Consider the following 14,441-nt stretch of genomic DNA (forward strand, 5'->3'; position numbering starts at 1 on the left):
TGTGATTTCATTCGCAAACAAGACAGTTAATATGATTTAAAAAACCTACTTTTTGGCGTACTATATTCACACAGTGCCGCAACTTGAACAGTTTTAATATTTTATTTAACGTTTAAAAGGAATTAAAAGCGATTTTTTTTCCTGTCTTGGTCACGTGGGTTAAGATCACGCCCTTTTTGAGAAGACTTCGATGCTTACTTCAAATGTGCCTCGGAAATGTCTTTATCCTGTACGCCTACCAATACTAACACATGAGTTTTTATTGCAACACAAATTTAATACGTCTTCACGTATGTTCATAATATTTCTTTAAATATGTATGATAATAATTTTTTCGCGCACTGATACTGTACATGAGAAGTTGCGTAAATTCCCAGCGTCCGTGAAGGCCGCACCACTCCGTCCTCCCCCTCCCCTCCTGAGTGTGCAACAGAAGAGAACACAATTACTAGCATGGCGCTTTTCTCTTCTACCTTCTTCTCTCTTCTTTTCTCTCTCCTCTCCTCTTCCTTTCGTGTGTGAACAACAAAGTTTGACCTTCCCGCTCCGCTTACAGCTCAGCGTACGTGGCAAAGTAGAAGAGCAGGAGGAGATACGTGCTCTTTATGCCGCTTGCTAACTTGCAAGCTTAGCAACAACAGAAGGTAAGTTTTTTTTTTTCTCCCAAAATGTCGACATTTGTGTGTTGTTTTGTCTACTTGCTATTGTCCAAGCATTAAAGTGTTCCAAGTTCTGTAAAAACTTGTTAAAAGTTAATACACTGCTCTAATACACTGACAAACACTTAAATATTTGTAATATTAAAACAATTGTTCCTCTGTTGTCAAGTGACGTCACGTTAAAATGACGTCATAATATTAATAGTATTATTAGTTTCATTAGATCACAGCGAGCTGGAGTCTATCCCAGCTTACAGTGAGAGAAAAAAAGAGTAGTTGATAAAATGTATTGAGGAAAAGCTGACATCTCCAAACTCATAATACTGTATTTAGTAGGGATGCACCGAAATGAAAGTTTGTGGCCGAAGCCGAATAAAATTTAAACGCTTGGCCGAATACTGAATAATGAATGCAGTTTTTCACAATTTTTTTAATATTGCATAAATATTTGGACATGTTTTTCAAATAAAGTAATTTTTTTTATTGAATATTGACATTTTTTAAAATATTCCAGTAGCCTTTGCTTTTCAAAAAAAGCACAAAGTTTTTCATTTATATTAGGCCTTCAAACAAAACATGCATTCCAAAAAAAAAAAAAAAGTGCATTAAAGTGGATAACCCCACAACAAATGAATTATTGTCCTTTTGGCAAAAGTCTGCTTAGCCACAGTAGATATGCTAATAATGTAAACAGAAGGCTCAAGTAAATCTCAATTAAGTGTGTGCTTGTAACCTCATACACTTATACAGGTAGCCTACACAACAGGCTAATAATGTAAACAGAGGCCCCACTAAATCTCAATAAGTGTGTGCTTGTAACCTCATACACTTGTACAGGTACACAACATATCCCAACGTCACCGCGTCAAAAAATTGCGTCACACGCCACTATTCGGCCTTGTTTTTAACTCATTCCACCGAAGGCCGAATGTGGCTTTTTTTGCCATATTCGGTTACCGATTAATCGGTGCATCCCTAGTATTTAGTCAACTATAACACAAATACGGCGTGGCGCCGTGCGGAGAGTGGCCGTGCGCAACCCGAGCGTCCCTGGTTCAATTCCCACCTAGTACCAACCTCGTCACGTCCGTTGTGTCCTGAGCAAGACACTTCACCCTTGCTCCTGATGGGCGCTGGTTAGCGCCTTGCATGGCAGCTCCCTCCATCAGTGTGTGAATGTGTGTGTGAATGGGTAAATGTGGAAGTAGTGTCAAAGCGCTTTGAGTACCTTGAAGGTAGAAAAGCGCTATACAAGTACAACCCATTTATAATTTATTTATTTAAATATAACACAACATATTGTATTTGAATATGTATACATTTCTGTTTTTAAGATATTTCAAAAAAAATAAACCTTATAAATGTCCCATGCAGTCATTGCTAGAAAAAGTTCAAACACCCCTGATCTTAAATATCAAAAGCTCTCGAAATAAAAATCAGAGTTAAAAACAAAGTTTAGTTTGTCAATGAAAGAATATTGATAATAATAACTTATGAATTACTTAGAAATAATTGAACAGTAACAATAAACACTGGTAAATGTGTAACTCATCAATGTTTTTGCAAGGACATTGTTTTTGACACACTATGTTGGCCTATTTCAATATCATTTTTACATTATTATTGTTGTTATGATAATTATTATTGTTCTATTCTGACAGGGGAATAAACAACAGTAAGAATGTAAGAATGAAGAGTAAAAGATGGGAATGTATTGAGAAAAACTATTGATTAATAATAATATATATATATATACATAGTCACCTGTAACAGAGCTGACGCAATGGTTTGTCTTTATATATATATATAATGTATGTATATATACTGTATATAATGTATGTATATATGTGTGTGTGTGTGCGTGCATGCGTGTGTGCATATCTATACATCTTTTTATTGTACAAGGCATTTGTGTGGAATGTGGGAGGAGTAAAGCCACACAAGTGTAGAAGATGCAAAGTCCACACCGAGATGTTCGTGCTGCATGTCAGGATGAGACCCACGAGGCCACCATGTTGCACAATTTTTGCACAGTATTATGTACAAAATAATGTACATTATGCACAGTATTTTGCACCATCTAAACAACATTATGCACAAAATTATGCACAATGTTATGTACAACATTATACACAATATTATGCACACTATTAGACACAACATTATTCACATTAAGCATATTATGCACAATAATTTGCACCGTCTGCACAACATTATGCACAACATTATGCACAACATTATGCACAATATCAGTGTGTTAACGCGTGTGTGTGAATGGGTGAATGTGATGCGTAATGTAAAGTGCATGAAGCGCAACATGATGCAGAAAATATGTAGAGCATTATGCACAATATTATGCACAACATCATGCACAAAATTATGCACAATATCAGTGAGGGAATGCGTGTGTGTGAATGTGATGCATAATGTAAAGTGCATGAAGCGCAATATGATGCACAAAGTATGTGCAGTATTATGCACACTCTAAATAACATCATGCACAACATTGTGCAAAATGTTATGTACAACATTATGCAGAATTTTATGCATAATATTATGCATAATGTTATGCACAATATTATGTACAGCATTATACACAATATTATGTACAGCGTTATACACAATATTATGCATAACATGCACAATAATTTGTACCATCTGCACAACATTATGCACAATATTATGCAGCATCTGGACAATATTATGTTCAACATTATGCACAATATGTGTACAGCATTATACACAATATTATGCATAATATGCACAATAACTTGTATCATATGCACAACATTATGCACAATACTATGCAGAATCTGGACAATATTATGCACAACATTATGCACAATGTTTTGCACCATCTAAATAACATTATGCACAACATTGTGCACAATGTTATGCACAATGTTATGCACAACATTGTGCACAACATTATGCACAACATTATGTATAATATTATGCAGCATCTGGACAATATTATGTTCAACATTATGCACAATATATGTACAGCATTATACACAATATTATGCATAATATGCACAATAACTTGTATCATATGCACAACATTATGCACAATATTATGCAGAATCTGGACAACATTATGCACAACATTATGCACAATATTTTGCACCATCTAGATAACATTATGCACAACATTGTGCACAATGTTATGCATTACATTGTGCACAACATTATGCACAACATTATGCACAATATTATGTACACCATTAGGTACAACATTGAGCACAACTCTATGCAGAACATTGTGCGCAATATTATGCACAATATTAAGCACATTATGCATAATATTATGCACAATATTATGCACAATCATTTGAACTATCTGCACAACATTATGTACAACATGCACAACATTAAGCACAACTTTATGCACAGCTTTGTGCGTAATATTATGCACAACATTATGTACAACTTTATGCACAATATTACCTACAACATTATGCACAATAATATGTACACATTATGCATGATATTATGCACAATATTATGCACAATAATTTGCACCATCTGCACAACATTATCAATCAATCAATCAATCAATGTTTACTTATATAGCCCTAAATCACTAGTGTCTCAAAGGGCTGCACAAACCACTACGACATCCTCGGTAGGCCCACATAAGGGCAAGGAAAACTCACACCCAGTGGGACGTCGGTGACAATGATGACTATGAGAACCTTGGAGAGGAGGAAAGCAATGGATGTCGAGCGGGTCTAACATGATACTGTGAAAGTTCAATCCACAATGGATCCAACACAGTCGCGAGAGTCCAGTCCAAAGCGGATCCAACACAGCAGCGAGAGTCCCGTTCACAGCGGAGCCAGCAGGAAACCATCCCAAGCGGAGGCGGATCAGCAGCGCAGAGATGTCCCCAGCCGATACACAGGCGAGCAGTACATGGCCACCGGAACGGACCGGACCCCCTCCACAAGGGAGAGTGGGACGTAGAAGAAGAAGAAAAGAAACGGCAGATCAACTGGTCTAAAAAGGGAGTCTATTAAGTGCAGTATTAGGCACAACATTAAGCACAAGATTATGCCATACCAACTTAATTTATAAAGCCCTTTTAAAAACAACCACAGTTGAAAAATAAAGGGCTGTACACCACAAATAAATACAGGCTCAATATTATGCACTATCTGCATAATGTTACGCACAATATTATGCACAATATTAGTGTGTGAATGGGTGAATGTGATGCATCATGTAAAGTGCTGTGGGTATCATTCCAGGTAGAGTAAAGTGCTATATAAACACACACCATATACCAATCTGCAAGCACATCAATAGACATGACAGGAAATAGGAACAAAAGAGCAACTTTGTGTATTTTCCCACCCGTGTAGCCGAGGGTGCGAGGCGACTGGTCACAGGTGTGTTTATCCGCTTTGCAGGCAATTAGATTAAAGATGACCCTTAAGCACCTGTGGGTGATCCTTTTGACTGCACTCTTCTCAGGGCTGCTTTACTGCTGAAACCATCACTAAATGTCTTTTATGACTATGAGAACCTTGGAGAGGAGGAAAGCAATGGATGTCGAGCGGGTCTAACATGGTACTGTGAAAGTTCAATCCATGATGGATCCAACACAGTCGCGAGAGTCCAGTCCAAAGCGGATCCGACACAGCAGCGAGAGTCCTGTTCACAGCGGAGCCAGCAGGAAACCATCCCAAGCGGAGGCTGAGGCGGTGCTTCATCAAAAACCGACATCGGTGTGTAAAGGATATCACCACATGGGCTCAGGAACACTTCAGAAAACCACTGTCAGTAACTACAGTTGCTCGCTACATCTTTAAGTGCAAGTTAAAACTCTACTATGCAAAGCCATTTATCAACAACATCCAGAATGAAAAAATTCATTCTACGTCGTCAGTGGCAGCTCGTGAAGTTGTCAGGTTGTGTAAAAGGTAAATAAAAAGAGAATACCATGATTTGCAAATCCTTTTCAACTTATATTCAATTGAATAGACTGCAAAGACAAGATATTTCATGTTCACACTGAGAAACCATGTTATTTTTTGCAAATATTAGCTCATTTGGAAATGCCTGCAACGTGTTTCAAAGAAGCTGGCACAAGTGGCAAAAAAGACTGAGGAAGTTGAGGGATGCTCATAAAACACTCATTCGGAACATCCCACTGGTGATCAGGTGGGTGCCATGATCGGGTATAAAAGAAGCTTCCATGAAATGCTCGGTCGTTCACAAACAAGGACGGGGGGAAAGTTACCAGTTTGTCCACAAATCCCTGAGCAAATTGTTTAAGAAGAACATTTCTCAACCAGCTATTGCAAGGAATTTAGGGATTTCTCCATCCATGTCCCTAATATCCTCAAAAAGTTCAGAGAATCTGGAGAAATCACTGCACGTAAGCAATGATCGTACGCACCTCGGATCCCTGAGGCGGTGCTTCATCAAAAACCGACGTCGGTGTGTAAAGGATATCACCACATGGGCTCAGGAACACTTCAGAAAACCACCGTCAGTAACTACAGTTGCTCGCTACATATTTAAGTGCAAGTTCAAAGCCATTTATCAACAACATCCAGAAACTGGGCTCATCTAAAATGGACTGATGCAAAGTGGAAAAGTGTTCTGTGGTCTGACGAGTCCACATTTTAAATTATTTTTGGAAACTTTAGACGTCGTGTTCTTCGGACCAAAGAGGAAAAGAACCACCCGGACTGTTCTAGGTGCAAAGTGTAAAAGCCAGCATGTGTGAGGGTGTGGGGGTGTATTAGTGGCCAAGGCATGGGTAACTTACACATCTGTGAAGGCAACATTAATGCTGGAAGGTACATACAGGTTTTGGAGCAACATATGTTGTCATCCAAGCAACGTTATCATGGACGCCCCTGCTTATTTCAGCAAGACGATGCCTAGCCATATGTTACAACAGCATGGCTTCATAGTAAAAGAGTGTGGGTACAAGACTGTCCTGTCTGTAGTCCAGACCTGTCTCCCATTAAAATGTGTGGTGCAATATGAAGGCTAAGCTATCAGAAGGGAGACTGTTGAACAACTTAAGCTGTACATCAAGCAAGAATGGGAAATAATTCCACTTCAAAAATGTGTCTCCTCAGTTCCCAATCCTTTACTGAGTGTTGTTAAAAGGAAAGGCCATGTAACACACTGGTAAAAATGCCCCTGTGACAACTTTTTTGCAACGTGTTGCTGCTATTAAATTCTAAGTCCATGATTATTAAAAAATAAATAAATAAATAAATACAGGTTTTAGTCCACATTTGGACTACACGCATTTCCGATCATTAACATTTGGTTTTAGTCCACATTTGAAGCACAGACCTTTCTAATCACTAACATTTGGTTTTAGTCCACATTTGGACTTCACACATTTCTGATCATTAACATTTGGTTTTAGTCCACATTTGAAGCACAGACCTTTGTAATCACAAACATTTAGTTTTAGTCCACATTTGGACTTAACACATTTCTGATCAAAAACATTTGGTTTTAGTCCACATTTGAAGCACAAACCTTTCTAATCACTAACATTTGGTTTTAGTCCACATTCGAAGAACAAACTTTTTTGATCACTAATATTTAGTTTTAGTCCATATGTGCAGCACAAACCTTTCTGATCACTAATATTTAGTTTTAGTCCATATTTGGAGCAAAATCATTCTGATCACTAACATTTGGTTTTAGTCCACATGTGGAGCACAAACCTTTCTGATCACTAACATTTGGTTTCAATCCACATTTGGAACACAAACCTTTCCGATCACTAATATTTAGTTTTAGTCCACATGTGGAGCACAAACCTTTCTGATCACTAATATTTGGTTTTAGTCGACATTTGGAGCACACACCTTTCTGATCACTAATATTTAGTTTTAGTCCACATGTGGAGCACAATCCTTTCTGATATAGTCAACAATTGGAGCACAAACCTTTCTAATCACTAACATTTGGTTTTAGTCCACATTCGAAGAACAAACTTTTCTGATCACTAATATTTAGTTTTAGTCCACATGTGGAGCACAAACCTTTTTGATCACTAACATTTAGTTTTAGTCCGCATTTAGAGCACAAACCTTTCTCATCACTAATATTTAGTTTTAGTCCACATGTGGAGCACAAACCTTTCTGATCACTAATATTTGGTTTTAGTCGACATTTGGAGCACAAACCTTTCCGATCACTAATATTTAGTTTTAGTCCACATGTGGAGCACAAACCTTTCTGATCACTAATATTTAGTTTTAGTCCACATGTGGAGCACTATCCTTTCTGATATAGTCAACAATTGGAGCACAAACCTTTATGATCACTAATATTTAGTTTTAGTCCACATGTGGAGCACAAACCTTTTTGATCACTAACATTTGGTTTTAGTCCACATGTGGAGCACAAACCTTTCTGATCACTAATATTTAGTTTTAGTCCGCATTTAGAGCACAAACCTTTCTCATCACTAATATTTAGTTTTAGTTCACATTTGGAGCACAAACCTTTCCAATCACTAATGTTTGGTTTTAGTGCACATTTGGAACACAAACATTTCTGATCACTAATATTTAGTTTTAGTCCATATGTGGAGCACAAACCTTTCTGATCACTAATATTTAGTTTTAGTTCACATTTGGAGCACAAACCTTTCCAATCACTAGGTTGATTGGCAACACTAAATGGTCCCTAGTGTGTGAATGTGAGTGTGAATGTTGTCTGTCTATCTGTGTTGGCCCTGCGATGAGGTGGCGACTTGTCCAGGGTGTACCCTGCCTTCCGCCCGATTGTAGCTGAGATAGGCGCCAGCGCCCCCCGCGACCCCGAAAGGGAATAAGCGGCAGAAAATGGATGGATGGATTTGGAACACAAACATTTCTGATCACTAATATTTAGTTTTAGTCCATATGTGGAGCACAAACCTTTCTGATCACTAATATTTAGTTTTAGTCAACATTTGGAGTACAACCTTTCTCCAAATACGATTATGGACTACTAATAATCGGAGTAAGTAACAACGTTATGGTTGCATGCCAGGACCTGTCCGCAATGTTGACGAGTGTCCCGCCTTGTTGTTTACAGGTGATGCGGTCGCCATGGCGACGGTAACCGAGGCATGGGAGTGACGTAACCCAGGTGGCGCTTCTCCCGCTAAAAAAGGCTCAGACCATGGACGAGTCGGTCCTGCTGGACTTGCTGGAGTGTCCGGTGTGCCTGGAGCGCCTGGACGCCTCGGCCAAGGTTCTGCCGTGTCAGCACACCTTCTGCCGCCGCTGCCTGCAGGGCATCGTGGGCTCCCGCGGCGAGCTCCGCTGCCCCGAGTGCCGCACGCTGGTGGAGTGCGGCGTGGACGAGCTGCCCAGCAACATCCTGCTGGTGCGGCTCCTGGACGGCATCAAGCAGAAGCCGCGGCGAGCCGGGACCGCCGACGGTGCCTCTGGAGCTGGGCCGCGAGGAGCCAGGGAGCAGGCTGCACCCGGAGCGCAACCCCAGCGAGTGCAGGCCAAGAGCTCTGTGGTCCGAGTGAGTACTCGCCACTTTTGACACCTCTTTGTTGGGAGTGTCCACATCCTGGGACTCATATGATCACTCATATGTACACGCTAAATAATGTACATTGTGCAGTATGCACAAGCTAACTAATGTACATTGTTGCAGTATGTACACGCTAAATAATGTACATTGTTGGTATTTATGTGGTAAATAATGTACATTGTTGCTGTATGCACAAGCTAACTAATGTACATCGTTGCAGTATGTACACGCTAAATAATGTACATTGTTGGTATTTATGTGGTAAATAATGTACATTGTTGCTGTATGCACAAGCTAACTAATGTACATCGTTGCAGTATGTACACGCTAAATAATGTACATTGTTGGTATTTATGTGGTAAATAATGTACATTGTTGCAGTTTATACGCACTAATTATTGTACATTGTTACAGTATGTATATGCTGAATAATGTACATGGTTTCAGTATGTATTTGCTGAATAATGTACATGGTTTCAGTATGTATTTGCTGAATAATGTACATGGTTTCAGTATGTTTAAACTACACATGATGTACATAGTTCAGTACTGATAGAAGTACGCTGACGTGCGTAATGAAATCCCACAATGTTGCTTTTGAAGAAAGTAAAGAGGAAGTAGGTTGAAGGAGTGAGTGAAGCTGGTAAACACACCAGGAAAGGTGAATATGACCGTGTGGGTGAAGGAAAGGTGAATATGACCATGTGGGTGAAGGAAAGGTGAATATGACCATGTGGGTGAAGGAAAGGTGAATATGACCGTGTGGGTGAAGGAAAGGTGAATATGACCGTGTGGGTGAAGGAAAGGTGAATATGACCGTGTGGGTGAAGGAACAGTGAATAGTATCGTGTGGGTGATTAGTGTCGTGTGAAGTTGCTGCTTTTGTCCGCAGGCAGCGTGCTTATGAATCTATGTTTAGTCACAACTTTGTTCAATATTGTCATGTAATCCACTCTTGTCAGGGCTGCACAAAAGCAGTCTGGGCGTGATGAAAACAGGTCAAGGGTCCTGTGTCACATATCCACACACTGATAGTCATCTCACACCTACTGTACACTGTTACTATGATAGTCATCTCACACCTACTGTACACTGTTACTATGATAGTCATCTCACACCTACTGTACACTGTTACTATGATAGTCATCTCACACCTACTGTACACTGTTACCATGATAGTCATCTCACACCTACTGTACACTGTTACTATGATAGTCATCTCACACCTACAGTACACTGTTACTATGATAGTCACCTCACACCTACTGTACACTGTTACTATGATAGTCACCTCACACCTACTGTACACTGTTACCATGATAGTCATCTCACACCTACTGTACACTGTTACTATGATAGTCACCTCACACTTACTGTACACTGTTACTATGATAGTCATCTCACACCTACTGTACACTGTTACTATGATAGTCATCTCACACCTACAGTACACTGTTACTATGATAGTCACCTCACACCTACTGTACACTGTTACTATGATAGTCATCTCACACCTGCTGTACACTGTTACTATGATAGTCATCTCACACCTACTGTACACTGTTACTATGATAGTCATCCCACACCTACTGTAAAATGTTACTATGATAGTCATCTCACACCTACTGTACACTGTTACTATGATAGTCACCTCACACCTACTGTACACTGTTACTATGATAGTCACCTCACACTTACTGTACACTGTTACTATGATAGTCATCTCACACCTGCTGTACACTGTTACTATGATAGTCACCTCACACCTACTGTACACTGTTACTATGATAGTCACCTCACACTTACTGTACACTGTTACTATGATAGTCATCTCACACCTACTGTACACTGTTACTATGATAGTCACCTCACACCTACTGTACACTGTTACTATGATAGTCACCTCACACTTACTGTACACTGTTACTATGATAGTCACCTCACACCTACTGTACACTGTTACTATGATAGTCACCTCACACTTACTGTACACTGTTACTATGATAGTCATCTCACACCTACTGTACACTGTTACTATGATAGTCACCTCACACCTACTGTACACTGTTACTATGATAGTCACCTCACACCTACTGTACACTGTTACTATGATAGCCATCTCACACCTACTGTACACTGTTACTATGATAGTCACCTCACACCTACTGTACACTGTTACAATGATAGTCACCTCACACTTACTGTACACTGTTACTATGATAGTCATCTCACACCTGCTGTACACTGTTACTATGATAGTCATCTCACACCTACTGTACACTGTTACTATGATAGTCATCCCACACCTACTGTAAAATGTTACTATGATAGTCATCTCACACTTACTGTACACTGTTACTATGATAGCCATCTCACACCTACTGTACACTGTTACTATGATAGTCACCTCACACCTACTGTACACTGTTACTATGATAGTCACCTCACACTTACTGTACACTGTTACTATGATAGTCATCTCACACCTACTGTACACTGTTACTATGATAGTCACCTCACACCTACTGTACACTGTTACTATGATAGTCACCTCACACTTACTGTACACTGTTACTATGATAGTCATCTCACACCTGCTGTACACTGTTACTATGATAGTCATCTCACACCTACTGTACACTGTTACTATGATAGTCATCCCACACCTACTGTAAAATGTTACTATGATAGTCATCTCACACTTACTGTACCCTGTTACTATGATAGTCATCTCACACCTACTGTATATTGTTACTATGATAGTCATCTCACACCTACTGTACACTGTTACTATGATAGTCACCTCACAGCTACTGTACATTGTTACTATGGTCGTCATCTCACACTTACTGTACATTTACTATGATAGTCATCTCACACCTACTGTACATTGTTACATGATAGTCATCTTCCACTTAATGTACATTTTTACTATGATAGTCATTCCACACCTACTGTACATTGTTATCATGATAGTCATCTCACACCTACTGTACATTTTTACTATGATAGTCACCTGACACCTACTGTACACTGTTACTATGATAGTCATCTCACACCTACTAAACATTGTTGCTATGATAGTCATCTCACACCTACTTTACATTGGTACTATGATCGTCATCAACACATACTGTACATTTACTATGATAGTCATCCCACACCTACTGTACACTGTTACAATGATAGTCATCTCACACCTACTAAACATTGTTACTATGATAGTCATCTCACATCTACTGTACACTGTGACTATGATAGTCATCTCACACCTACTGTACATTTACTATGATAGTCATCCCACACCTACTGTACATTGTTACTATGATAGTCATCTCACACCTACTTTACATTGGTACTATGATCGTCATCAACACATACTGTACATTTACTATGATCGTCATCTCACACCTACTGTACATTTACTATGATAGTCATCTCACACATACTGTACACTGTTACTATGTTCGTCATCTCACACCTACTGTACATTTACTATGATAGTCATCTCACACCTACTGTACATTGTTACTATGATAGTCATCTCACACGTACTCTACATTGTTACTATGTTCGTCATCTCACACCTAATGTACATTTACTATGATAGTCATCACACACCTACTGTACATTTACTATGATAGTCATCTCACACATACTCTACATTGTTACTATGATAGTCATCACACACCTACTGTACATTGTTACTATGATAGTCATCTCAAACATACTGTACATTGTTACTATGATAGTCATCTCACACCTACTGTACACTGTTACTATGATAGTCATCTCACACCTTCTGTACATTGTTACTATGATAGTCATCTCAAACATACTGTACATTGTTACAATGATAGTCATCTCAAACCTACTGTACACTGTTACTATGATAGTCATCTCACACCTTCTGTACATTGTTACTATGATAGTCATCTCAAACATACTGTACATTGTTACTATGATAGTCATCTCACACCTACTGTACATTGTTACTATGATAGTCATCTCACACCTTCTGTACATTGTTACTATGATAGTCATCTCAAACATACTGTACATTGTTACTATGATAGTCATCTCACACCTTCTGTACATTGTTACTATGATAGTCATCTCAAACATACTGTACATTTTTACTATGATAGTCATCTCACACCTACTGTACATTGTTACTATGATAGTCATCCCACACCTACTGTACACTGTTACTGTTTGGTCTATGTCTGTCCATGCTGCTTGTCTAGACTCTCCCTCATAATCCTCTCTTATGCCTCAAAGCTGTGTCCTTGCCTTGGTCTAGGCTGACAAGCCAACTGGAAGCCACATCAAGAGTCCACTTCCAAAGATGACCAGTTGTCTTAATGTTTACATGGGCTGACCTTGTTTCCACCCAGCAACCAGTTTGTGTACCAAGATTACAACCTGTTGTCTACCGTACAACACGTACTATACTGTACATACAGTACATGATCATGGTGTGTTGTCATGATGCTAACACCTACATGGCCTTTCCTTTTAATTACACCCAGTAAATGTTTTGGGAACTGAGGAGACACATTTTCGAAGTGAGATTCTTTCCCATTCTTGCTTGATGTACAGCTTAAATTGTTCAACAGTCAATGGGAGACAGGTCTGGACTACAGGCCGGCCAGTCTAATACTCGCACTCTTTTACTACAAAGCCACACTGTTGTAACACGTGGCTTGGCATCATTTTGCTGAAATAAGCAGGGGCGTCCATGATAACGTTGCTTGGATGGTAAAATATGTTGCTCCAAAAGCTGTATGTACCTTTCAGCGTCAATGGTGCCTTCACAGATGTGTAAGTTACCCATGCCTTGGGCACTAATACACCCCCATACCATCACACATGCTGAATTTTACACTTTGCACCTATTGGACCTGTACCAATCCGGATGGTTCTTTTACTCTTTGGTTCAGAGGACACGATGTCCACAGTTTCCAGAAACAATTTCAAATGTGGACTCATCAGACCACAGAACCCTTTTCCTCTTTGCATCAGTCCATCTTAGATGAGCTCGGACCCAGCGAAGCCTGTGGCAGTTCTGGGTTTTGTTGATGAATGGCTTTGGCTTTGCCTAGTAGAGTTTTAACTTGCACTTACAGATGTAGCGGCCAATTGTAGTTAATGACAGTGGTTTTCTGAAGTGTTTTTGGGCCCATGTGGTGATATCCTTTACACACGATGCCGCTTTTTGATGCATTACCGCCTGAGCGATAGAAGGTGCGTAATATCATG

At 39.4% G+C, this 14,441-nt stretch overlaps 1 protein-coding gene across 2 annotated transcripts in view; it reads left to right on the forward strand.

Annotated features, from left to right (window-relative positions):
• Window positions 1-414: 414 nt before the first annotated feature.
• The window catches only part of sh3rf1 (SH3 domain containing ring finger 1), a 104,966-nt gene continuing 90,939 nt past the window's right edge, over window positions 415-14,441 (forward strand). For both annotated transcript variants that reach the window (XM_061888018.1, XM_061888019.1), the window contains exons 1-2: window positions 415-644; window positions 8,727-9,167. In XM_061888018.1, coding sequence (XP_061744002.1) covers window positions 8,814-9,167 — 354 coding nt within the window. In that variant the 5' untranslated portion in view covers window positions 415-644; window positions 8,727-8,813. The remainder of the gene's footprint in view (window positions 645-8,726; window positions 9,168-14,441) is intronic.

This window comes from Nerophis ophidion, linkage group LG26 (assembly GCF_033978795.1).
Source record: "Nerophis ophidion isolate RoL-2023_Sa linkage group LG26, RoL_Noph_v1.0, whole genome shotgun sequence".
Lineage (NCBI taxonomy): Eukaryota > Metazoa > Chordata > Actinopteri > Syngnathiformes > Syngnathidae > Nerophis > Nerophis ophidion.